Source organism: Papilio machaon, chromosome 7, assembly GCF_912999745.1.
Source record: "Papilio machaon chromosome 7, ilPapMach1.1, whole genome shotgun sequence".
NCBI classification, from domain to species: domain Eukaryota; kingdom Metazoa; phylum Arthropoda; class Insecta; order Lepidoptera; family Papilionidae; genus Papilio; species Papilio machaon.
The window spans coordinates 3,342,497-3,367,143 of record NC_059992.1 but is presented as its reverse complement, the minus strand read 5'-3'; the positions used below and the strand labels follow the sequence as shown (position 1 = coordinate 3,367,143).

At 32.7% G+C, this 24,647-nt stretch overlaps 2 protein-coding genes across 2 annotated transcripts; one reads left to right on the top strand and one right to left on the bottom strand.

The window, feature by feature from the left end:
• Positions 1 to 2,952: 2,952 nt before the first annotated feature.
• LOC106714048 (glutamyl aminopeptidase) lies at positions 2,953 to 12,181 on the top strand. Its single transcript, XM_045678788.1, has 17 exons — positions 2,953 to 3,146; positions 3,316 to 3,671; positions 5,201 to 5,336; positions 5,683 to 5,959; positions 6,489 to 6,659; positions 6,868 to 6,965; positions 7,050 to 7,184; positions 7,375 to 7,541; positions 7,894 to 8,037; positions 8,231 to 8,316; positions 8,483 to 8,613; positions 8,989 to 9,189; positions 9,351 to 9,427; positions 9,683 to 9,840; positions 9,925 to 10,054; positions 10,624 to 10,846; positions 11,592 to 12,181. The coding sequence occupies exons 1-17, from the start codon at positions 2,955 to 2,957 to the stop codon at positions 11,733 to 11,735; spliced, it is 2,826 nt and encodes a 941-aa protein (XP_045534744.1). The 5' UTR covers positions 2,953 to 2,954; the 3' UTR covers positions 11,736 to 12,181.
• Positions 12,182 to 12,910: 729 nt separating this feature from the next.
• On the bottom strand, positions 12,911 to 15,819 carry LOC106714047 (putative odorant receptor 92a). Its single transcript, XM_045678787.1, has 5 exons — positions 15,056 to 15,819; positions 14,419 to 14,518; positions 13,773 to 13,874; positions 13,390 to 13,548; positions 12,911 to 12,964 (listed from the first exon to the last, which is right to left on the bottom strand). The coding sequence occupies exons 1-5, from the start codon at positions 15,802 to 15,804 to the stop codon at positions 12,911 to 12,913; spliced, it is 1,164 nt and encodes a 387-aa protein (XP_045534743.1). The 5' UTR covers positions 15,805 to 15,819.
• Between the last annotated feature and the right edge of the window lie 8,828 nt (positions 15,820 to 24,647).

Genomic DNA, 24,647 nt, shown 5'->3' with positions numbered 1-24,647 from the left:
GATGTTACAATAGAAAAATAAAGAAAAATTAAAATAAAATCGAATTAATGTTTACTGTTATAATTAGTAGGTAATATTTATTACTTAGTTATAATTTTTATTTATTTAATAATTAGATAAGTGGAATCTTCAATAAGCGAATTTAAACTTATCTCACTGTAGTCAATTTCTTTAAAACGATCTTGTGAAATAATAATAGTTATTCAATTTAAGATTAATTTTCTGTGAATGTCAGTTATTGTATTTAATCTGTATGTAGCTCTTAATAAAAAAGTTAGTACAATTTCTAATACATAAAATATCTATAAAAATTGGTTAAACTTTAAAGTATTTCACATTGAAATTATTTTAAATTCATATACGTATTAATTTTTATTAAAGTGAATTTATTCAAAAAAATCGAATTTATAAAATACTTTATAATTGTACTTAGTATTGATAATCTTTCTATTTATTACTTTTCTTACTATAACTTAGTTGCTGTATAATAATAGATTTTTCATTTTTTATATAAATACATACATAGGAAATAGGCTTTACAGTATTTGCTTATCTTTAGCTACCAAATCGAGTCAATAATCTTATACTTTGTGATTTCTAACAATAGTTATCAAAATAAAATTATTTTTTAAAACATGTCTCTTTCTATTTATTTTTTAATCTAATCGTTTTCATTCGCGCTATTTATAAAAAATTAGAATAAGTGGTGTTTGTTCGTATCAATACTATTTCTATTAGTTTATAAAAGTATAAAACATATTTTCACTTAGAAATAAAAAAACAACGTCGCTTGAAAGATATTTGTTGGAAAGCTAAAAAGAAATGAATGTGAACCAGTTTTGAAAACGTGTTTATTGTTATTAGCTAGTTGTGGGCGCGAAGATTTTTTCTTTAACGTTCACTATATAACTTATTCGTAAACTTATAACATGACATTAGGTGAAATTCGATTCACAAACATTAAATTACAAGATTTATAATTTTATCACCTATTCCAAAGAAATATTATTACAAGTTCGAAGATTTGTAAATGATTCTAAATTTGTGATTAGATTTATATCATAGCGCTGGATAAATTGCAAGCCATAACAAATGAAGTGTTTGTAATCAGATTGCAATGTACGGTGACCATGTTACAAATTTAATAAGGAAAAGTTCAAATAAACTACAGTACTAGAGGAGGTGGCGGCAGTCTTCAACTATATAAGTTTTATTAGGTCGTAAGTATTACTTGAAAGTGCCATTGTTACTAATTTTATAAAGCAACACATCATGCCGTTAAATAATCCCCGGAACAAAACGTTATAGCGAAAATTACTTATAATTTGATGACCGAAATTGGTGGACGCGCCTAATTTAATTGCCCTTTATTAAATTTACTAATATTGATGTTTACCATATTAAGTAAAAACGCTTGTTGAAAAGATAAATATTTATTAATTTATCATGTAGTCAGAATAGGTCAAGTATCTATTCACATTTCCTCCTACCTGCATAATAATGCCACAATTATTGACGGGAATTTTACCTCGTAGCATCATGGTCACAATAATATCTTGCAGAAGTCTAAAGTAGTACGCGAGTGAAACGGCGAAGTAATGTCGTAACCTGTAGCTATTGCTTTTTAACTGAGACCTCAGTTGAAGTCTAATAGTGCAAGGTAGATGAAGAACATTTTTATATCTGTCTACCCTACTTGATTTGATTCTACTTGTTCGGGTTTTCAATTCGTGATTATTTGTTTATTTACTTGCGACTTATTTATGTGAAAGTGAAAGGAAAACTATCGAAGGTACGTAACTTATACTTACATTATAATAAGGAAAAATTTGTTTTAATTTCTTTTGGCTACGACCTTTTAAATTGAATTAATTTACTTAAAAATACTTATATTTTGCAAATACATCGTGGAACACAATTTTAGTTTCACTTGTAGCAACAGTTGCGAACTGATACGTGATAAAAATATCCACTACTTACGTACTTCATATAAAAGAATCGAACAAAATAAACTTATACGTAAATTATGAAAGTAATACCTACTTACATTATTTATGTATATGTACTTACTTTGTACCTTAATTGTTTATTTCCATTATTTTTATAATAAAATGACACAACTTAAAGAATTTCTAAAGAATTTTAAGAGCTATTAAGTTTGGCGTACCTATTAATTTCATTGTACTAGTCGAATTACTCTTCCTAGACTACGTTAGTTAAATGGATTTTATTTGATTTACTTTTAGCTTTTAGCTTAAAAGCAAGTTTAAATAACATGTATGTTAACGCTACGATTTAATTTAAGGTTTTAGTAAAAAGTAAATCGATGTTAAAACTTTGAGGTAACCCCTGTAGTAATTATCATCATCATCAGCTCACTGTACGTCCCCACTGAGGGGCTCGGAGCCTACCCTAAGTTAGGAATGACTAGGCCATACTTAGTTAATGCTGGCCCAGTGTGGGTTGGCAGACTACACACATATCTTTAAATTTATTCGCAGAGATTATGCAGGTTGCATCAAATGTAGAAAATTATATAATCTAATTAGTATACATAGTCAAAATATAATTATTTAGAAAGTAGTGCATTAGAGCTCCTATCGCGTAAAAAAAAGGCGAAAGTTTCTGAATGTGTGATTGTTACTTACTATTTATTTTATTGCAAATCCGATCTGTAGGTATATTTTATAATTATCAACTAATGGATAGCATTAGTGTGTAGAGTTGAAATAAAAGTATATGAATCTGATTTAATACTATGTTTGATGAAGTTGTACAAAAAAACAAATTATTGTTGTTTAATTTTTCACTATATGACAGAGAACTGCGGTATTTTTAGTTTAGTTAGTTAATTTAGATTTTTGTTAAATCCATAAATTCAATGGTTTAAAGAAATGTTACCTTTATATAGACGTAGACTGAATTAAAAAAATGGCCATGTTTTTCAGATGAAGATGAACATCCTAGAGTGGTTATGGCACAACAAAATAATTGTGATACTGGCAACGACCACATTTTGCCTCTTCGTTTCGACGTTAGTACTCGCTTCCAAGAAAAATAACATACCTACACATAAACAGATTATAAAATCGGATAATTTAAGGAATGATCACAAAATTTCCGCATCAGATTCTTCAAAAGTTGAAGTAAGTTTTTACTAAGATGGTTAGCTTATATTTATGACATTATTACTTTCCAAAAAAAAATTTACATTTCTCTCATTTTGGCATTCTCAAAGAGCTCATGGTCATCATGGTTTTTCCTATTTTTGTTGTGATTTGTAAAAATGTACCTCAATAGTTTTTCTTTTTACAGATTGAGCACAATAGACTGCCTAGAAACGTCAAACCGTTAAATTACAAACTACATTTGATCCCAAATATAAACAATAAAACATTCGATGGAAATGTTTCTATTCTTCTTCAAGTTCAAGAACCGACGAAAACAATACTTATGCACGCTCATGATTTGATAATACATGACGTGAGCTTAAAAAACGACGCAAATGTCGTTGTTGAGAATTATGTAAAACATAAATACCACAATGAAATATTGCAAATTAACTTACAAAGTGATGTGAAAGAAAATAAAATAGTTCTAGCCATTAAATTCTCGGGAACAATGGATAACAAAATTGTTGGATTCTACGCAAGTTCTCTTAAAACTGGCGGGTAAGTTGAGTACTTCATAGTATATACTTATAACTGGTAAACGTCAAATAAATATATGAATTTTATAAATTAAAGAATTAAATAAATAACGAATTCTTTTGATAATTAATGTGACTTTCACTTCATATAATAATTTTACGTCTATTTTACAATGAAAGTTAAAAGAAGCTAACGAACATATTGCATGTGCAGTTTACATGATATATCAAATCACAATCGCATTAAATGAAATAAAAGAGAAAGTTAAACAACTGCGTGTCCGAATATAATTAGATTATTTTTTATACTAGCAGTTTTCGTTACAAATAAAGTTGTAAATATAATTATCATGAATCATTCCTAATTCAGTGCAAGGATATTATTGTACTACTATTATGCAACAACACGTAACCAGAAGTATAATATACATCCGTCCTTGAAAGATGACTCTTTGTTCTGTAAAAATATAACTAAACGTGACTATAATAATCTATAATAATAAACAATCAAACACTTTGAAAAAAAAATAGTTTAAATGACAACAACTTCATGTATTTTTCCATTTGGTGAATGTTGAATTATTTATTCTTTTTAAGTAATGCTACGGGCTACGGCCCGCTGTTGATTTTCTTCCATACAAACACGCCTTTTTGCCATGATGTACATGGCCTGCTAAACATTTTTATTGGCAACACTGTTCCTATTCCTGTTGTTCCGTCAGTCTGTCATTGTTTTCTTATCTTGTCATCTGTCGTAATGACAAAACGTCATAATAAAAATGGTTTCAGTGATAAGTGATAAATGAAAATAATACTGCTGAGTGCAGAGTTTTAAAAGCGTAGTCTTATGTAAAAAAAAAAGTATTTTTAAAGATTTCTTATAGACAAGGCTTGGTATATCGATGCTATCAAGATCTCTTGCATTACTTTCAATTTTTAAATTGAACCGCTTGTCATTTCGTAATTATAAACAGAATTTTAACAAAACAAAGATAATGGAAAATGTACCGATTACCGCTCTAACTGAAAGACTGTCCCCATTAGTCCGTCCAGCTCATTACAAGCTACTTCTTAGTCCCAATCTTAATACGGGTGTTTTCAAAGGGAACGTGAAAATCGATGTTATCGCTAAACATCAAAGTAATCATCTAAGTCTGCACACAAAGTTTTTGGACATAGAATCTGTGAAGGTGTATAAAAATGGAGAGGAATTACCTATACAGAAATGGATAGAAATGAAACAATTGGAACAACTTGTCATTCTTTTTAATGATATTTTAAGTTCTGGTACTTACAATATCCATATCAATTTCTCTGGTGATTTGACTCGTAATATTGTTGGATTTTATTTATCTCATTTGAAAGATAAAAGGTGAATAACATTTCCTTTTGAATAATTAATTTCTTTATTTTCTTTGGTTATGGAGTGTAATTCACTTGTTACACAATACATATACTTTGACAACAATCTATACATCAATAAGCAACAAATTATATAGAAATGTAAAAGGAACTTTGAAAATTCTACTTATGTTATTCTATTTTGTGCAGGAGCATGGTGGCGAGTAAATTTCAACCAACTTACGCTCGACAAGCTTTCCCTTGTTTTGATGAGCCTGACTTCAAAGCAACATATGATATTACTTTAGTTAAGCCGGTCTCCTATGTAGCCCTTTCTAACATGAATGTAAGTTATACTATTATAATTTAGTTAGTTATATTTCAGAGAAGGAAATATCTAAGAATTACACATGTGAATTACTTGCATACCAATTGCATTAATTAAAGCTGTTAAATAAGTAACATTTTTAGATTTCCTTTAGTTGCTTTATTTACTGTGCATTTATAAGTCTACTTAGTTTTATAGAAACAAAAGGGTGAATTGACCCAGTCTATATTAAATTTACTTTTTTTTTACATTAAATACCACATACAAAAATATTATATGAAACATAAATGGTATAAAAAAAATAATTGACACAGGCATGACAATCTAGATTTAATGGAGATCTTTCATCAATTAACTGTTTCAGGAAATATCTAAAACACAATGTGAAGATGAAAACACAGAAGCTGTGACATTTGCAACTAGTGTACCAATGTCTACGTACTTGGCATGTTTTGTTGTTTGTGATTTTGATTATAAGGAGACTGAGATAGATGCCGATGGCATTGGAAATAATTTTGAATTGCGTAGTTTTGCTCAAAAAAATCAAATGCACAAAATTGATTTTGCACAAGATATTGGCACAAGAGCTACACAATTTTATATAAAGTATTATGAAGTGCCTTTCCCATTACCCAAGTTAGGTAAGTACGATCTATCTATATGTATCTAAGTTTTTTTAAAGACTCAAAAGGATGTTTTTGTTTTAATTTAAAATCATTTCAAAACATATTAAATATGTGTGTATATCAGAGGAAGTTTGAAAGTAGCGCCAGTTATCGAGAAATTGAAGAGCAGAAGGTTTGCGTGGTTTGGAAATGTTAAGCGGAGGGATGATAATCATGTAAACAAAAAAGTAATGAGATTGAAAGTATAGGTAGATTGTGTGAAAGAAGATATGCGTAAGGAGGTGGTAAATTCAGATATGACGGCTGATAGTGATGTATGGAGGAGTAGTATATACTGTGCCGACCCTCCATAGAGATAAGGGCAGATTGATGATGATGATGTTAAATATGTGACTTTATAACCATTAATAATTATTAATAATATAACTACAACATTTTTGAAATTCAATTTGCAGAGCAATTTAGATAATGAAACTGAAAAATTCAGTTTTATAATAATTCCCTAAATTGATTTATATTTATTTTAGGTATAATTATATTTCAGATATGATAGCGATTCCTGATTATGTCTCAGGAGCGACTGAACATTGGGGCTTGATAACATATAGAGAAACATCTTTCCTTGTGGACCAGGCGACAGCATCGTCCAAGAATAAGATCAGTGTTGCAAATACAATTGCTCACGAGTTAGCACACATGTGGTTTGGTAATTTAGGTAAGTTTTTTACACTATAATATTTTATTGATGTTGGCACTTATATGATTAGCTAAAGGAAGAATTATAGTTTTAGTTATTGTTTGAAAATTTAATTTTTTATTTATAAAACATCCAAATAGATAAATTAAGAAATGAAAATTAAATTAAAAGGAAAAGCTTAAAAGATTTTCAATATATTATTTAATGCAATTTTTTATATTTACAGTTACAATGAAGTGGTGGGATGAGGTTTGGCTCAATGAAGGTTTTGCCTCTTACATGCAAGTAAAAGCTCTAAATGCTATTGAACCTTCATGGACTATGGTAAAAAATAGATGTGTATCTATTTTTATTTAAACAGATATATTGTGATATTTAATATAAATTGTTGTTTTGGTGTCATTACAGTTGGATCAATTCTTGACAAAAACATTGCACTCAGTGTTGGTGACAGATGCTAAAATGTCAAGTCATCCTATTTTACAAACTGTGGAGACTCCTGATCAAATTACTGCCATTTTTGATGCTATATCATATAATAAGGTAAGCGGTTGACTAAAAAATATCTAAAAAAGTATGTCAAAATTTTATATACACCCACACACTTTTTTTTTAAATGCTCTTGTTAAAAATAATATTATTTATGAGTAACCTTGAGTGGTAAATTTATATGACGATGATTTTTTCTTATTTTAATTTTTTCATATTTGTTATTTTTTTTTTCTTTTTATAGGGTTCATCCATACTTAGAATGTTAGAAGGTTTTATAGGCGAGGAAAATTTCCGACGCGGAATATCTGATTATTTGAAGAAATATAAATATGGCAACACTGTAACACAAGACTTGCTGTCATCTTTGGAGCCTTACTTTAAAATGGATAACCCAAACTTAAATCTTTCGTAAGTTTTATATAAATAAACTAGCTGTTGCCCGCGACTCCGTCCGCGCGGAGTTTTAAAAAACATAGTAAGTGTTGTGTTATTTCAGACTATGATCTACCTCTGTGAAAAATTTCATCGAGATCTATTGAGCCGTTCTAGAGATAGCTTCAAACGAACATCCATCCATCTATCCATACATCGCGTTTATAATATTAGTAAGATTAATTGATAATTTTCTAGGCAACTTGACATACAAATAGCAACTTCAGTGAGGTTAAAAATGTAAAAGATTGCTACAAAGGTTGTTCCTAGATACACAAATGATCTAACAATTTCTACCAAAAATCTAATTTTTAATTAATATTTTCAGTTATATTATGGATACATGGATAAAACAAATGGGTTATCCAGTTTTAAATGTGAAATCCAGCGGGGAACACAACACTTTCATTGTGACTCAAACACGATTCTTGCTGGATCCTGATGTGGTACAAAATAATGATTCACCATTTTAGTAAGTATAATTTGCTAATACATAAAAAAATCTGTTATTTGGTGATATTTTCTGTAAATGTTCTAATAATAGTTTTTCTTAAATCTTTCGAAAAATTCTTTCTCATCTCAGTTATTTTTAAACAAAGACATAAGATATTTTGTGTCGATTTCATTGTTAATTAATTGCTTAACTCAGAAATACAATTTTAAAGTTACAGATGGTTTATACCAATTACATACACAACAAACAAGGGAAAATATCAGAAAGTGCTATGGTTTGCTGACAAGGACGATAACGGTAACTATTGGCAACATTTTGTGAGTCTCCACTACCGAAACATGTAACAATACAAAATATAAAAAAGTACAAAAACAGTGTCATTCCTTTCGCTCTCCTTCAATAAAATAGAGACAATAATATGTTAATGTATATGAAAGTGAAAAATTTCTTTTTTTATTTATAGTGAAACTTCATCTAAAGGAAGGAGAGAAATGGCTTAAAATAAATAACAATCAAGTTGGTTACTACAGAGTGAACTATACATTAGATATGTGGGACAATCTAATACATGAATTAAAAAATAAATCAGAACAGGTAATTAATAAAATTAATTTGATTTTGGTGTAAATGGACTGGCTATAAAACATAGTATTTTGTGCCTATTTGATTTTCGCCATGGTAGCATTGCAGCAGTGGTGTGAATTCGAACTAATAATTTAAATAGAATTAACTTACACGTAACATCAACAGTTGCATTTAAATCGGTAGAAAACAAAAACTGTAATTTTCAAGCAATCGCCTATCCAGTGCATGAAAATCATATTTTATATGTTTTAATTAATAAATTAATTTTAATTTTGTCTCTATATGAACACTATAGTGTAATTATTAATTACTAAATTTACTCCAATAAACATAGGAAAAGTAATAATAGAGATTAATACAGAAAAATGATCGTTTATCTTCCAGCTGACTATATCTGACCGTGCCCATCTTCTGAACGATGCATTCGCGTTAGCTGAAGCACGATTACTGTCTTACGATTTGGCTTTGAACCTAACGACTTACCTTAGAGAGGAGAGGGACTACGTACCTTGGGATACCGCGGCCTCTATATTTGCACAATTATCTTCGCGACTACTTAACTCGGAAATTTATGATAATTTGCAGGTAATTTTTAAAAAGTTATTTATCAAGTTATTTACTGTGACTTTCAAATGTAACACGTAATATAATATGTTTATCTCTCTTTATCCCAAATAAATTAAGAGGGATAGCAATGCATACTACAAGTGAATCCTGATTATTTTATCTTGTTTTTTTTTTTTCAGAAATACTTACAGAATTTAGTGGAGCCACTTTATCGTGAGCAGACATGGAAGAAAAATAATTTTACTGTTATAGAAGGGTCAGTCAATTAATTAACCTAGCAGTTTAAGAACAATCGCTTAAAATGAAGTAAGGTATACTTTACGATAACCGCATTTAAAATCTAGCATAATTCATGGGCGGCGTAAAGAGGGGGAGGGGAAGGGTTGTCTATCCCCTAGAGAATCTAGAAATTCGTTAGAATATTATTAACCTTAGCTGACCCCCATAGACCTAACTTAGATCATCTGCTGGCGAGACTCATGGCTTAATCTATTAATGTTAAAATTTCCAGACTGTTACGTACAAGAATATTATCGTTAGCGACCAGTTTTCGTCTGCCTGATGCTGAAGATAAAGTGAGAGGCTTGTTCTTGAGCAGTTTGAACAGTCATGGAACATCTGATGCTGTTCTCATCGACCCCGATCTAAGAGACTTTGTTTATTATTATGGTATTTTTAATACATATTTAGCTTTGAAATTAACAGGAAAAAGTTATGAAGTAACAAATTAACTAAAGTTATATTTTTTTTCAGGTATGAGATCTGCAACACAAGCGGATTGGGATAAACTGTGGCAAATTTATTTGAAAGAGGATGATGTTCAAGAGCTTGCCAAATTGAGGCATGCGTTAGCAGCTCCGCTGGACGAGAGCATACTGCGAAGGTAAATCTTACAAACAACACAACACGCATTCAGTGCGTGTGCGTGTGCGTGTGTACATGCGTGTGCGTGTGTACGTGCGTGTGTAAGTGCGTGTGCGTGTGTACGTGCGTGTGCGTGTGCGTGTGTACGTACGTATGCGTGTGTACGACCGCGTGCGTGTGTACGTGCGCGTGCGTGTGTACGTGCGTGTGTAAGTGCGTGTGCGTGTGTACGTGCGTGTACGTGCGTGTGCGTGTGCGTGTGTACGTACGTATGCGTGTGTACGACCGCGTGCGTGTGTACGTGCGCGTGCGTGTGTACGTGCGTGTGTAAGTGCGTGTGCGTGTGTACGTGCGTGTACGTGCGTGTGCGTGTGCGTGTGTACGTACGTATGCGTGTGTACGACCGCGTGCGTGTGTACGTGCGCGTGCGTGTGTACGTGCGTGTGCGTGTTCGTGTGTACGTGTGTGTGTGTCCGAGTGAGCGTGCGTGTGTGTGTGTGTGTGTGCGTGCGTGTGTGTGTGTGTGTGAGAAAGAGAGGGGGGAGAGAGAAAGAACGTCTTTGATTAATTTTCATTGTATTGTTCTAGATATTTGACCCTAGCTTGGGACGAAACCAATGTCCGAAGTCAGGACTATCTGAACGTTGTTCAGTTTATAAGTTCGAACCCGATGGGCACGACGCTAGTGTGGGACGACGTTCGCGCGCGCTGGCCACAACTTGTCGATAGATTCACTCTCAACAGTCGATATCTAGGCGGTCTGGTGCCGGCCATCACTAGCTCATTCGACACTACGCTGAAATTGCAAGAGGTAAGTTGCGATTTTTTTTAACTTTTTGAAATATTTTGAACTATGTCTTAAATTTGTATGAAAATTTCAGGAGTAAAGTCTGAAGTAAAAAAGTAAAATAAAAGATAGAGTTACTTACGATAATATGTTTTCTTTTTGCTTTGTGCATGTTATTTGTTATTTTAATATTCATTAAAACATTTTACATGTGTAAATAACAATTGCTGAATTTATTTATTGTTTAAAACATACTCGTTTAATATGCGCATATTATTACCATTGTTTAAAAACTTAAAACATGTTTGTTCGCTTTTCGCGTGTAAAATGGATAGATGCAATAATTTCAAACCAACAAAAGAGGTAAACAAGATTAGTAAATAGAAGGTTAGTGAATCATCATCATCAGGTCACTATACGCCCCCATTGAGGAGCTCGGAGCCTACCCTAAGTTAGGGGTGACTAGGCCATATTCAACTACGCTAACCTAGTGCGGGTTTACTTCATACATATCTTTGAATTTATTCTCAGATATGTGCAGGTTGCATCACGATGTTTACCTTCATCATAAGAATGTCGGATAAATGTACATATAAATAAAAAAGCACATTAGTACATGACGAGATTCGAACCCAAGTCCAGATTACAAGTCAATTGCTTAACCCCTGAACCACCGACGTTTTTCCTAAATACTATACTTCAATCATAAGAGTAAATAATGACATTTAGTCGTAAATGTGACTATAAATTTGAGATCTCTTTGTTGCAGATGGAAGAATTTTTCAAGAAATATCCCGAGGCTGGTGCGGGTGAGTCAGCTCGGAAGCGAGCGCTCGAGACTGTCAGAAATAATATCCGCTGGGCCGACACACAGAAGCCGGCTATTGATGCTTGGCTTAAAGCACATATATAAAGATCTATGAAATATTAAAAATCATATTTTTTTCTCATAGAAGAATGTTTTAATAAATTTATACAATTGATTAACAAACATATTGTCATAGTGCATCGTCTTTACATTTTTTTAATGGTTAAATCAAAGGCAAAGTGCGGTTATTTTGCCTGCATGTTTAAGCGTACTGAAGCCTATACTACGCAAATTTAATTAAACAGTGCTCGTTTAAGAACCTGGCTACATATTGCGTCGTGACTAATATGTGTAAACTTAGAAATATACGCGAATTCAAGGTGTTTCAACTCTGTTTTATTTTAAAGGTTTTTTATTTCGATTTTTTGTGCTAGGACGAGTATGCACGCACGCGTTTATGTCTGTTAGGTGGAATCACGACTCTTTTTGTATACCTATAATGGCATCTAGCCATCTTTGACAGCGGTTTCTGTGCATTAATTTTCGTTTAGGATTAAAATTTATATGTATGGTGATATTTTTAACTTCTACATATTTATTTTTGTGTAGGAAAAAAGACACTTTTTAATTATGGTCTTCATGAACTTGAGAAAAACGAATAGTAGTTCCTTAATATAAATTAAGTTAGAAGTTCAACTTTTTAATTTGTAAATGTAATAAATAATGTATTTCTTTATTTGTAGTTTTATTTTTTCTCATCGAACACTTACGTTTATATACCCAACATATATACGAAATCTGTACGAATCGTATACCTTCACACATAAATCGTTGATTTAATTTCAAAAGAAAGCGTTTTCTTCTGTTTTTGTTTTAAATTACAAGCGAAAAAATCTGCACTTGTCTTATTGAAGCTAATAATATCATTTGTTCATTGTAAGATATGTTTAGAACTTTATTAAACGTTTCCATACAATCACATACGGAATAACTCTTAGTATTGTGACAAAAACAAAACTGTATTGGTAAATGTTTATTTTGTAACATAGTATACGTTATACGTTACCGCTAGATTGTACCAATACATCGGGTCACAATTTTTTTTAATCATTGGTGCCATTTAAAAGTGCGTTACTACAGCAGTGCGGGCAAGAAGTTTGTATTATCGAGGTAAAGTCAGAACTCGATAGCGATCTTTATTTCTGTCACTATTTATGTTTCGTGTATTAATTTTTCAATAGTTAAAAGTGTCAAGTGCGAGTTGTGATAACTTTTATTTTTTATGTAGACTTTTGCCGAAGCACTGCGTAATAGCTGTATGCTGTGCGGACGATCTGAAAATAAAAATTTGCTTTATCACATTTAGAACTTAATTCAGATAATTAAGACTTTGGCTGAATAGGATAAACAGAAACAGCAGACACATAAACAGCAACATAAACAGAATCAAGGCAGATGTCAATATTTAACCAATCTGAAGTACACCCATCCTGGTGACGTCAGGAGTCTCCATCTACCGGTGTGCGCCATATACTTTCGATTTAGCTTCAATAACTCGTGGTATACACCAAACTTAATAACTTTATACGCACAATAATATAGTTTCGTCACGTAGAACGCTTATTTTACATAATCATGATCCGCTTTATCATTCCAATGCTGGAAATAAGAAGGGCTTTATTGCCTTCCGCTTGCACAATACGCGGTCCAAGCAAAAAAGTACAGAAAAAAACTGGGTTTATGTTTCTTGTAATCTCACCTGTATAAAAGACGGCAAGTTAAGTGAACAGAACGGTCCTGCGTGCAGCTGGTAGCGGCGCGACATTCCCATCATGAGGAGAAGGAGCTCCTTGCGGACGCGGGGGCTCAAGCACCACCACGCAGAGCCCTCGGGACCCCTGCCTGTACCAGCTGAGCTCTAATTATATAGATTAATTTGCTCTAGAGTATTGCAAGGAATAAATCATAATCAACATATCAAATTCAAAATGCTCATTTATTTATTACATGTCCCTTCTGTAGAATGTTTTTCAGAAATTAATTTACAAAGGTTTTATTAAAGTAGAGTAGATATTATACTTTTGCATCCACTGTTAATGAAAAATGACATAATTAATTACAATATTTATGCTACGATCATACCATATTTAGAACTGCGTCGCCATAATAACAGTAAAGAAATAATTGTGTGAGTGTGGCGCCCAAGTATTGAAGTAATGATACCAATTGTGTGGTGCTCAAATCCTACAAAAAACGGAAAAAAATAACCGTTTAAAACTGAAGATCTCTATTCATTTTATTTAAGTTTTCATACATCTGTAAAGGCGCCTAAGATAAAGTTAAAAGTAAATGTATATTGTAAGTTATTGAAGCAAATACAGTGAACGGAAGTTCCTCCCTTCTTAATGACCAAACTTGTCTCCATTATAAAGTATCAAAATGGCTATCGACACTTAATTTTCTACTAACTATCTATTCTTTCAGTGAATAAACTTGTAATGATCGCCACAAACGGGCCACTGAACACAAGTATAAAAAATAGCTATCGCGCACTTTGGTCACGATTACTTCTGCCGCGTGAGGCCCTTGTGCGGCGAGCCTCACAAGTTTTTATGAAAGAATAGATGGCTTTGTGAAGTTTAAGTGCCCACGTTCAGGACTAATCAATTGTTACCGCTATCGTAACACCTATTACGACAATGTTGCCATTTTTCTCAAAATATTAAAAGAAATTCTCGGTAATGTATAGTAAGAAGTCAAAGAACGTGTACTTTTATTGTATACTCACTGATTTAAGTTGGACCGCGACGGAGCACAATGTGATTGTCGCCAACCAGAAATAAAAGCCCAAAATATTCTTTGTCAATTGATTGAGATGTTTTATTAAGCTGTAAAAATAATCAGTCATAACTAAGGTGGTGCTAGTATATCTATACTTCTTTTTTAAGAAAGAACATTTAAAAAACTCAAGAATATTCTGGATTTCCGTACAATTGGTTTTAAGAAGACAACAATGAGGCGCAACTTTTTTTGGAAACATAATTCTTCCAGCAAATATAAGTATTTTGTTCATATTGTATGAGAATTTTGTATCTTTTACCGTGGGTTTTGACTGTAGTGCCACTTGTATTGTCATCCCTAACATCTTCTGTGTCGAATCAGATACAACGTTATAATTAAGTACAAGTGTCACAGCAGTAAAAATCCATAAAAATAAAAAAATAGATGTCGCCCACAACTCCGTCCGCGCGGAATAAAAAAAAACGTAGTAAGTAGCCTATGTGTTCTTCCAGACTATGTTCTATATCTGTGCTAGATTTCATTAAGTTCCTTGGAGCAGATCCATTCATTCATCCATCCATCCATCCATCTATACATTCGCATTCATAGTATTAGTAAGATTAAGCTTTTTAAGCAATACTTACTTAATAAGAATAATGTGGAAACGATGACAATTCTTTATTCTCGTATGTGCCCGCTCGTCTCTTTCCCTGCGCAAAGTACATTCTTTGCCGCTGCCGGCTATTTGTTCGCTCTTGGCGTGGAGCAGGGAGAACTGGCCGTGTATAAATATCATCAGACCAACTATGGTAAGGTCGAATGCGATGTGCACACATACACAATACACCGCAGCCACCGTCTCCAGAACAATGAAAATTATGTACCAAAATATACTTATTTCAGCAAATGGGGTCCATACTGGCAGAATATGTGGATATTCGACAGTTTTCTGACCCTTCATTTGCCACAGTGTGTATTGAATAAAAGGAGATGCAATATAAATTACAGCCGTAAACCTGTAAATTCTCGATAACAGTGTAAATGTGAAGTTAAACGATTTATTATAACGTCGAGTATATTTTGTTATAGCGAAATCATTTTCATCATCAGATTCGTATTCAGCGCTTGAGGGGTTCCTTTCCTCTTTTAATTCTTCTATTTCGAGTTGTGCTGCTTCGTTAAGTAGATTACGCCATTTCTTGCCGTCACATCGTAACGAGACTAATTTGATAATACCCATGCTGCAAAACGAGAGAACGCTGAAGCATCCGAAAAGGCGTTTAGGATCGTCTTTGGCAAGAATCAATTCAACAACTTGCATACTGGTAATAGCAAAGAAAATGGCTCCTGCAACATTGGCTAGCCAGTGTATTCCACCCGTTATTGGATCCATAAATAAACCAGCGTTTCTTAGTGATTGCCAAACAAGAGTCAACAAAGCATTATCTTGCTTTTTTCTTAACTCTGGGCATTGTAGGTCCCCACGTTGGTTCCGTTTTCTTATCTAATGAATAAAAAATGTAAAAACTTACAATTATTAACCTTGCTATATTTATATTTAAAGGTCTTTTATTGGTTTTCATATAAGGTAATGTAAAATTACTTCAATTTCAATATATAAAAATCAATACGTCTTACAAATTTAAATTTATGAAAGGAAAATATTATAAAAACAACGGTTTAAATGGAAAAAGTTTTTCGTTCTGAAAGTAGGAACTTACTCGAATCTTGAGAATCGCTTGCATTTCGAAATGGTGAAATATAAAAAATTAGTGACGACACTGTTCGGATAGTATCGTCGGAGTTAAGTAAACAACAAAGAAATAAATTTGCCAACGAGAGATAAATAGTGGGGGCTATTTAATTGGTTAGTTGCATGTAGTAGCCACTTTTGGGTATTCTTTGTTTTGTCAAGTTTTTAAATTTTCTTTCTCAATCAGTCCTTTATATTACCAACTAATAATATTAGAAATTGTACACTTTGTAATAAATTCGAACAGTCAAGTTTTCATTGCAAGTGTAAACAGATTGACAATGTTGAATTTTTTTACGTTTGTACATCTCACAATTCATGAATGGATGTTTCTTAGAAGGTATCTCCAGAACAGCTTAGTGAATCTATATGAAATTTGACGTATATGAAGAATATAGTTTGAAAGAACACACAGGTTACCAATTAAGTTTATTTTTTTAAATTCCGCGTGGACGGAGTCGCAGGCAAAAGCTAGTCTAATAACATATCAAAAATCGGTTTTAGTCGTATGAGATTTTATTTAGCTTAGTACATTTTTTAATTTTGAGAGAAGAAGCTCGAAATTAATAGAGATTAATTATGATTTGTTTAATTATCTTTTTTTGATGATGTATATTACTTTTCGTATCCTTAGTTTTAATTATATAAATGAATTGTAAGTGTTGGTGTGTAATGTCTTTGAATGGATTAAATGTCTTATTATTATTAAATTATTATCAAATAAAAGAGAATAATTATATTTATCTACAATAAAGAATATAAAAAATTGTTACGGTCTACAACATTTGTATTATAACCATTAGAAGTAAAGCAAACTTCATGGGTACTTACGTGTACAATTTCTTAAACTTTGACTATACAAAAGTTTTAATTATGTCTCTAATTATTTATAATAAGGAATGGTATATTATTTCATTTTTCTACTTGTATTATAACATCATAATAAATATTTACGGTCCGTAAAATTTAAACGGAACTGAGGCCTAGACTTGAAACTGCATACGGGCTTCTGCTAGGATTTAACCAAATTCATCGCCGAAGGTCAAAAGTAGGAGTGAAAGTTTCTATAAGGGATGTTATTCCTTCAGCAGAACTACTTCATAATTGACATAGAAAATTTCAATACGTGTTTCCGTTTTCTCTTAATTAGACGTGTAAGGGTCCAAAGCGGGAAGGTGAAAGTTTATTTCAGACTTTTAAAAACCGTACGGACGAATTCACGGGAAACAGCTAAACAATAAAATACGTAAATAATCTGGGCGTGTAATTTGATATAACTTTTCAAAAAGGAACTATCAGCAACAAAGGCAGGTTGCGTTGTTCACATCCAACCTTTTCCATGTAACAACAAAACAATCGAACGTCGTCGACAAATTGGCTTTTCATAATTACAGAGACGGTATTATCACATGTTAAAATTTATTGAATTGTTTTGATTTATTTTGTTTTGTTATTAGTAAGTTTTGTATTCTGTTTATTATTAGTAAGCGAGCAATATTACTATTAATGTGTAATCCAATCAGAAAAATACGTACTTTGATTGTGGAGAATAGACAGAAGTTTTACTCTTCTGATATTTTTAAAGGTTACTGGAAATAATCCGGGACGAAGGACCAATTACCACATACTTTTTAAATGTCGTTGTAATGATTCTCTAAATATATATCTTTGTTAAATCCCAGGTAATTTTAACATTTTCCTGGTTTACTACTCTGCTTTTGTGCAAAGCAAAATTTTCATCTAATTTATGGTCATTTACCAATAGGCAGTTTTCTTGGATATTACCGAGGGGCTCGGAGCCTACCCTAAGTTAGGGTTTTTTTTATACAGGGGAATAATTTATGCATACGCTGTGTCCTGGGGGGGACACGGTAGTTATGTGGGATTCTCTTCCTTATTGGAAGCATACCCACTAAACCTCTCTGTTCCTCCAACGTATCGGGACGGGACCACGGGCACGCTTTCGCTTTCGTCCGCGATCCAGTCAGCGTCAGCTCCCTCACAGGGGGGAGGCCGCCCTCAATAGCGGGTAATGGACTCCCCTGCATTCATTACCCGAAGGCTATCGTGAGGGGAGGCGACATATTGTCGCCTTCTCCTCCCCACTCTCCTGCGCCGGAGCTGGGGCGCCAGAGGGTCTCTCTCGCGCTTTCGCTCCTGTGCCTCCTTCTGTGAAATCACCTTTTCGCAGAAGGAGGAAAAAGATAAACCGGTACCTGCCCACAGCTGCCGCGGCCCCACCTCCATGCCTGCTCCGAGGCGGACCCACCACAGCCCACCTCTGGCAGACAAGGCGGGAACCGTTGGTGAGGACCCCAAGTTAGGGGTGACTAGGCCATAGTCAATCATGCTGGCCCTGTGCGGGTTGGTTGACATCACACATAATTAAAAAAAGAAGATAATAAATCGTGTTACAAACATTTATTGTTAGTCATAATTAGGTAATGAACATAAAAAACATCATTAATGCACTCATAATCCAGGTCAAAATCGAAATCAAATCTATCTAATTATCTACCAAATCTTCACCATCCCGAATTGCAACCAGCATTACTTGACCTCCCTAAGGATCCGGTATCCCATCCAGAGCCAAAAGATCTCGCTGCACCATATGCATTGCCGACGCTTCGAGCACCAGCGCCGATAGACCCTGCCCAACTAGATGACGGAGCAAGAGAGCCATGTCGTAATGACGCTCGTGCATTGCTAACTGGTGGGTTACTACCGAAACTGCCTTCCCATCCATGGTTACCTGAAATAGTTTTCAAGTTTCAGTGGCTAGTAACTTTCCTTAGCTTCAGCGCTAGATACAACTTGGTTTAACTAATTTTATTATTATTGGGAACAAATAAATCATATTTCCTGAATATAGCAGTTTAGAATAATGTATGTGAATTTCTACTATGTCATTACTTTATTGAAACAAAACAAAAGTACAATATAATGGAGTCCCATGGCATGGAACCAGAAATTCAAACATTTACCAAATCCAGACCCCAAACAAATCTAGGTATTCTTAAGTACATTAAAATTAGTGAAAACAGACACGGTAAAACAGTAAGTTAAACAGATAAATTACCTGGAGATCGAATAGTCCTCCCGGCGTCAACTATAACAAATAATGCCATGATGGCTGCCAAATATTGTAATTTAAACTGAAAATGTAAGAAATCATACGAGAAATTTAACACAATTAAAGTTAACGTGGGAATTAAGTGCATAAAGCTAATTTATATCATTAAAAATAATAAATGATTCCCTTGATTATGAATTATGGTCGAATTTAACTAATGGGCAGCCACAAGTATGAACAAATGTTTTATAGACTGAATTTTAATCCGTATAACAAAATATTTTTATAGTCAACTTACCAACATGTTGCAAAGGTTGTATTTGATAATTAAATCTCAACACTTCGACTTATATAGGTGCTTAAATCTTTGACTTGGATCTTTGTTATTTTTTGTCCATTTAATAAGCTCAAATTATGTCACTCTATTCATAATACTAATAAGTATCATGCAAAAGCCATTAGATAACAAAAATGCAATCGTCACGAAGCATGTGTTAGCACGAAGCTTCTTTTCATTATACTTCGCTTTTTGTAATATGTTTTTATTTTTGCATTTAATTTGGTACTTTATTAGTGTGAATTAAACACTAGATTTTATGCCTGATATAGCCTGGATCAATTTCAATATTTCAAACAAAGCATATAAAATGTATTTTAGTAACTTAAGTTAGTTTTTCTTACCTGCTTACCTGCTACATTCTACATAATGAAAACGCTATTGATTTCTTAAAAAAAAAACAATATGATGATGACACATAAATTACCAAAAATACCAACTAACTCGACGAGGAAGCAAATTAACCCTCTACTACAGTGTAAATCGCACGATACTCACAGAATATAAGATTTCAATTATTTTTTATTTGTGTATTTTGTTGTTAATCCATAAATTCTAAGATAGACAAATATAGTTTTAAATTATTCAATGATCGCTTGTTTTTAACAAGCACGATCTTGTCATTCACGTTACGCCCTTTGACATCAGCTACCAATGGTCGTAGCTTAATGATATTAGACCTCAATTTAACCTTAAAGTCTGTTTACTGCAACAATATTTTTATAACATTTTAGTTCAATATGATAGTAGCCCGTTTTAATAAGATATAAAATAACAAGTTGCATAATGATATGACAATGTAATTAACAGCTCTTTCTCCGCACTATAGTAATCACGCGACAATCACGGCATATGAATCAATGTAATTAAAAATGTTTACACCAGAAATCACTTATTATAATTACGTATCACGAGAGTCTAAAGGTGGCCTTGTTGGGTGACATTCGCTGCGTTCAGATTTATATTTGGATTGTTTTGCTATGACTGAAGTTTATATAATAGAACAGAAATAATGTAAAGTGTTTGTTACGATAATCATCGGATTTGTCACTTCATAAAATAATAACTTCACACAGAAATTTTATGTTTACTCGGTCCAAATAATATGCTGTTGAGTTGTGGTTTGTTACGTTCTTTAATAAAACTGCGACTGGGTAGTAGGGATAAATTATATTTGAATTCCATTAGTTGATAGATTCCTTACAAAGGAATTCGTTTTCTAACTTTCTTACTTTGCTGTTATTGTTATTAACGTTATCCTTACTAATATTAAGGATGCAAAAGTAACTCTGTCTGTTTCGCTTACACGCCAAAACTACTGAACCGATTTAAATAAAATTTGGTACACAGATATTCTAGAGCCTGAGAAAAGATATATTTTACTTTTCATAATTAATTATTTTATACTCTCCTTTGAACTAAACTGTACCAATACATCACGCAGTCATATTATTTTTAAAAAGTTTGTTTCTATTACTTGATAGTTTATTTAAATCCTATTCACCTTTTTTTAATTAAAATTTACCCATTTTTATCAGTCTTCTTCATTAGTCGATAACTTATATGTTACGTAGCTTGCGGGGAGTACCCGCATACAAGCGTCGTCGTGCGGGGACTGAGTTGATATTAATGCCTGGTGAGGAAAAGTAAGGACTATCGCCCAACGCATGCGGGTCTTAACGACTAATAAAAACAGTTTTCCTATGCGAGCACTATGGCATGCGTGAATGCCGCGCGTGAAACTTATGAAACTGAGCCCTACGAAAGAAAACGTAAAGTTTAAAAATGAGGCGTATTGGTTATTATTTTTAATGTCTCAAAATGAGCCTAAACCATTCTTTCGTCTTTTTTGGGATTACTTAGGAAGTATTTATATACTTTCCTCATAATCTTAATAAATATTGTTTAATTCTATTTTGTGATATAATGAGAAGATGTTTGACATTTAGCCAATGTAATAATTGATAATCATAATATATAATTCGGAACAATATTAATCCTAAATCTGTTACCTCGACGTGACAAAACGACGGCATTACAGATTAATAAAGAGCAATTAAGATAGACCAATATTAAGTATACTAGGTTTATTCCGAGATAATAAACACATATTATTTCCTAATAACAGTGACCTTGAAACTTGTAATAATTTTATCTTTTGCCCACGATTTCGCGCGCGCGGCATTAAAAAACTTAATATGTAACCTTTGCGTTATACCAGACAACGATTACCAATGAAAGCAGTTAGCTGCCAACAAACATCCATTTTTATTACTTGTGTTAAACTATATATGCCATGTTGTTAATGCGTCAATAGATGAAGAGAATGCTGAGACGACTGTGAGTGCGACAATAAAATAAAGATTTTTTGTAGTGAGACACGTAGATAATCATAAATGTTAACCAGAAAATCGACCCATCTTATTAGGTATTTAAGAGATGTAACTTTTTTCGTCTCATGGTTCGAAATCACCTTAAACAATAACTCATAATCGTGACACTAACGTACGACTTTCTGTTACGATCGAAGTCCAGACACGCGTTAATGTTATCTTTCACTGGCGCAAAAACGTGACGTGAACGTGTGCTCGTGTAAATAAATTTAATTTAGAAAAAAATGTTATCTCTATAATAACAATTAATTAAAGACAAAACAGCATGAAAACAAAAAAACAACAGCAAAAAATCGTCGTAAAACTACGTGTGCCCTGCTAACAGAGACGTAATAATTTTCCGGATATATTTGTATGTATTTGAATCTTTCTATAGTTGAAGTAATCTCGAACATTTCCACTAAGGTAATGTGTTCATCCTAATATAATTTGGAGAGAGCGTTGCGTAGCGTTTCATTTATAATTCTAGAGGTTTAGTGGGACTAGGTATTATAGAATATCTATAATATCTAAACACTCGCAAACGTTACTAAAAATTGTAGTCAGAGGGTAAGAAGTTACACTTCTCGGTTCTTTAGCTCTTTTCCATCTTGATAATAAAAAATAAACGTATTATCATTCAGTTAGTCATACGTCTATTTGTAGCAAGTGCCAAGTGCTTAATTCAATCACCCGACTCTCCAGACCGCATCCTGTTGATGTACGACCCAGACTCGACTAATCTGTCTCTTGGTACTTTTTTTTTGTGACTTTACCGGGTTGAGGTGGCCGGGCGCAGTCGGCGCTTGGCCTTAACCTCGTTAAATAGTAACTAGGCTCGAAAGCTGCTCCAGGAGCATCGGATCGGGCTGTGACTTCGTTATTATTACCGGATTGGAACTTTTATTGGTGTCTATTAGTACTTTTATACAAAAAACTAACATTCGTCAACCAACGGAGTAGCCAAAGTTTACGGATTTGGCGTTCTCTGTCACCTGTCTCCCTTCTTCAGCCATTACTAGCTTACGCCTTTAGCCCATGACACGAAAGGGAACCCGATCCGAAGATAATTGCTTCTCAAAAGACACGAAAAAGAAGTACAAATGGAAAACAAAGTGAAAAGGTTTGATTTCAATTCGTGCTGGAAAACTAATTGAAATATTTCGCTGAAACAAAACAAATCGGTTTCGCTTTGGTTCCGGTTAACTTTCGAGTCAATGTGCTAGTGCTAGAGGTGTAGTGTATATTCGTAATAACAAAATAATTTAAAATTAAAGCTGAAATGTATTGGCAAATACTTGAAAGTCCGTAAAAACATTTTACTCATGCTTTGAATTCAAATTTATAAGTATCAAAAGCATTTCTATGGTTATTAACGACCCTGGTCTATAGACCCTTAAATAAATACTTCTTACAAGAAATCGTTGAAAAAGATATTTTTTCTATATATCTGTGCAATTAATAAAACCTTCGTACACATATTTTATTCGTGTTACTTTAAATAAATACTATTCTTTTAAATTTTTGTCTGTCTGTCTCTCCGCAAGTCCGCGTTTGTTCTAGGTAATCTCTGAAACAACTTTATCGATTTTAACGGTACTTTTACTTGAAGGTTATTTTTAAACTCCTAGCTTACGAAACCACTAATACCAGCTACAAAAAGATAGCTTCCAAATTAATTACCATATCCCATGTCCGTTGCATTTAAACGATGTTTTAAAGTGTATACAGTCTAAAACAACAATTGACTCATTACATTTGCGTATTATGTCAAATATTTAACAAATTATATAAGATACGTTTATTACTTTGTTAGGTAAACATTAATATTAGGTTTCAAACTAGCAATGTGTCTACATATGTATGACGTATGTATATAAAATACTGTGTTTTTCTCGCTTAGGTTAAGTTTTGTCATTGTTTGTCTTTTCTGTTCATCTATTGTTTATTATCTAATGGTTATTTCTGTTTTTTTAATACTGTGTAAAGTGTAATGTATTAATAACACAATAATTTCTAAGAGTATTGCTAAACGATGGCAGTGAATGACTATTAGTCAACTGTCCAAGTTCTTTATCGAATACCTGTTCCGGGATGCATTGATCCTACGGGGCCTAAACGATTTTGGACGGAAACCCGTAAAAGAACTAAAAGATAAGCAGCGGGCGGGATTATAAAATGCTTTTCATGTTTTAGTTTTTTACATATGTTAGCCGTCAAAGGCTCAAGATGATGAAAAAGTAAAATGCGAGTGTGATCCCCAAATATTTAGAAATATTTTATAAGAGTATTTTTTTAATTGTTCATTGCAAATTATAAAAAGCTACAGTTAAATATTTAAAACAGAATTACATTCCAACTCCAATGTTTTGGAATGTTTTTGTAATCAGATTCAATATTAAATGTTTTGATTAACAAATTATATCATATCGCTTAGCCGTTATGAATACTAAGTAAGTTGAAATTTATTACACGCTTAAGCTAATGTAACTTTTATTTAATTCCTGAACGAAATAAATTAAAATACTGTTATTTACGATATAAATAATTGATTTTATGGAAGCAGCTGTACTTGCCATTTATTTAATTTATAAGTCGATAATAGCAATATTAGATTTACATTATAGGTAATGGTACAAAGTTAAAATAATAAATTATATATTAAAATATCTAATAGTTAAGTGTGATAACAATATAATAG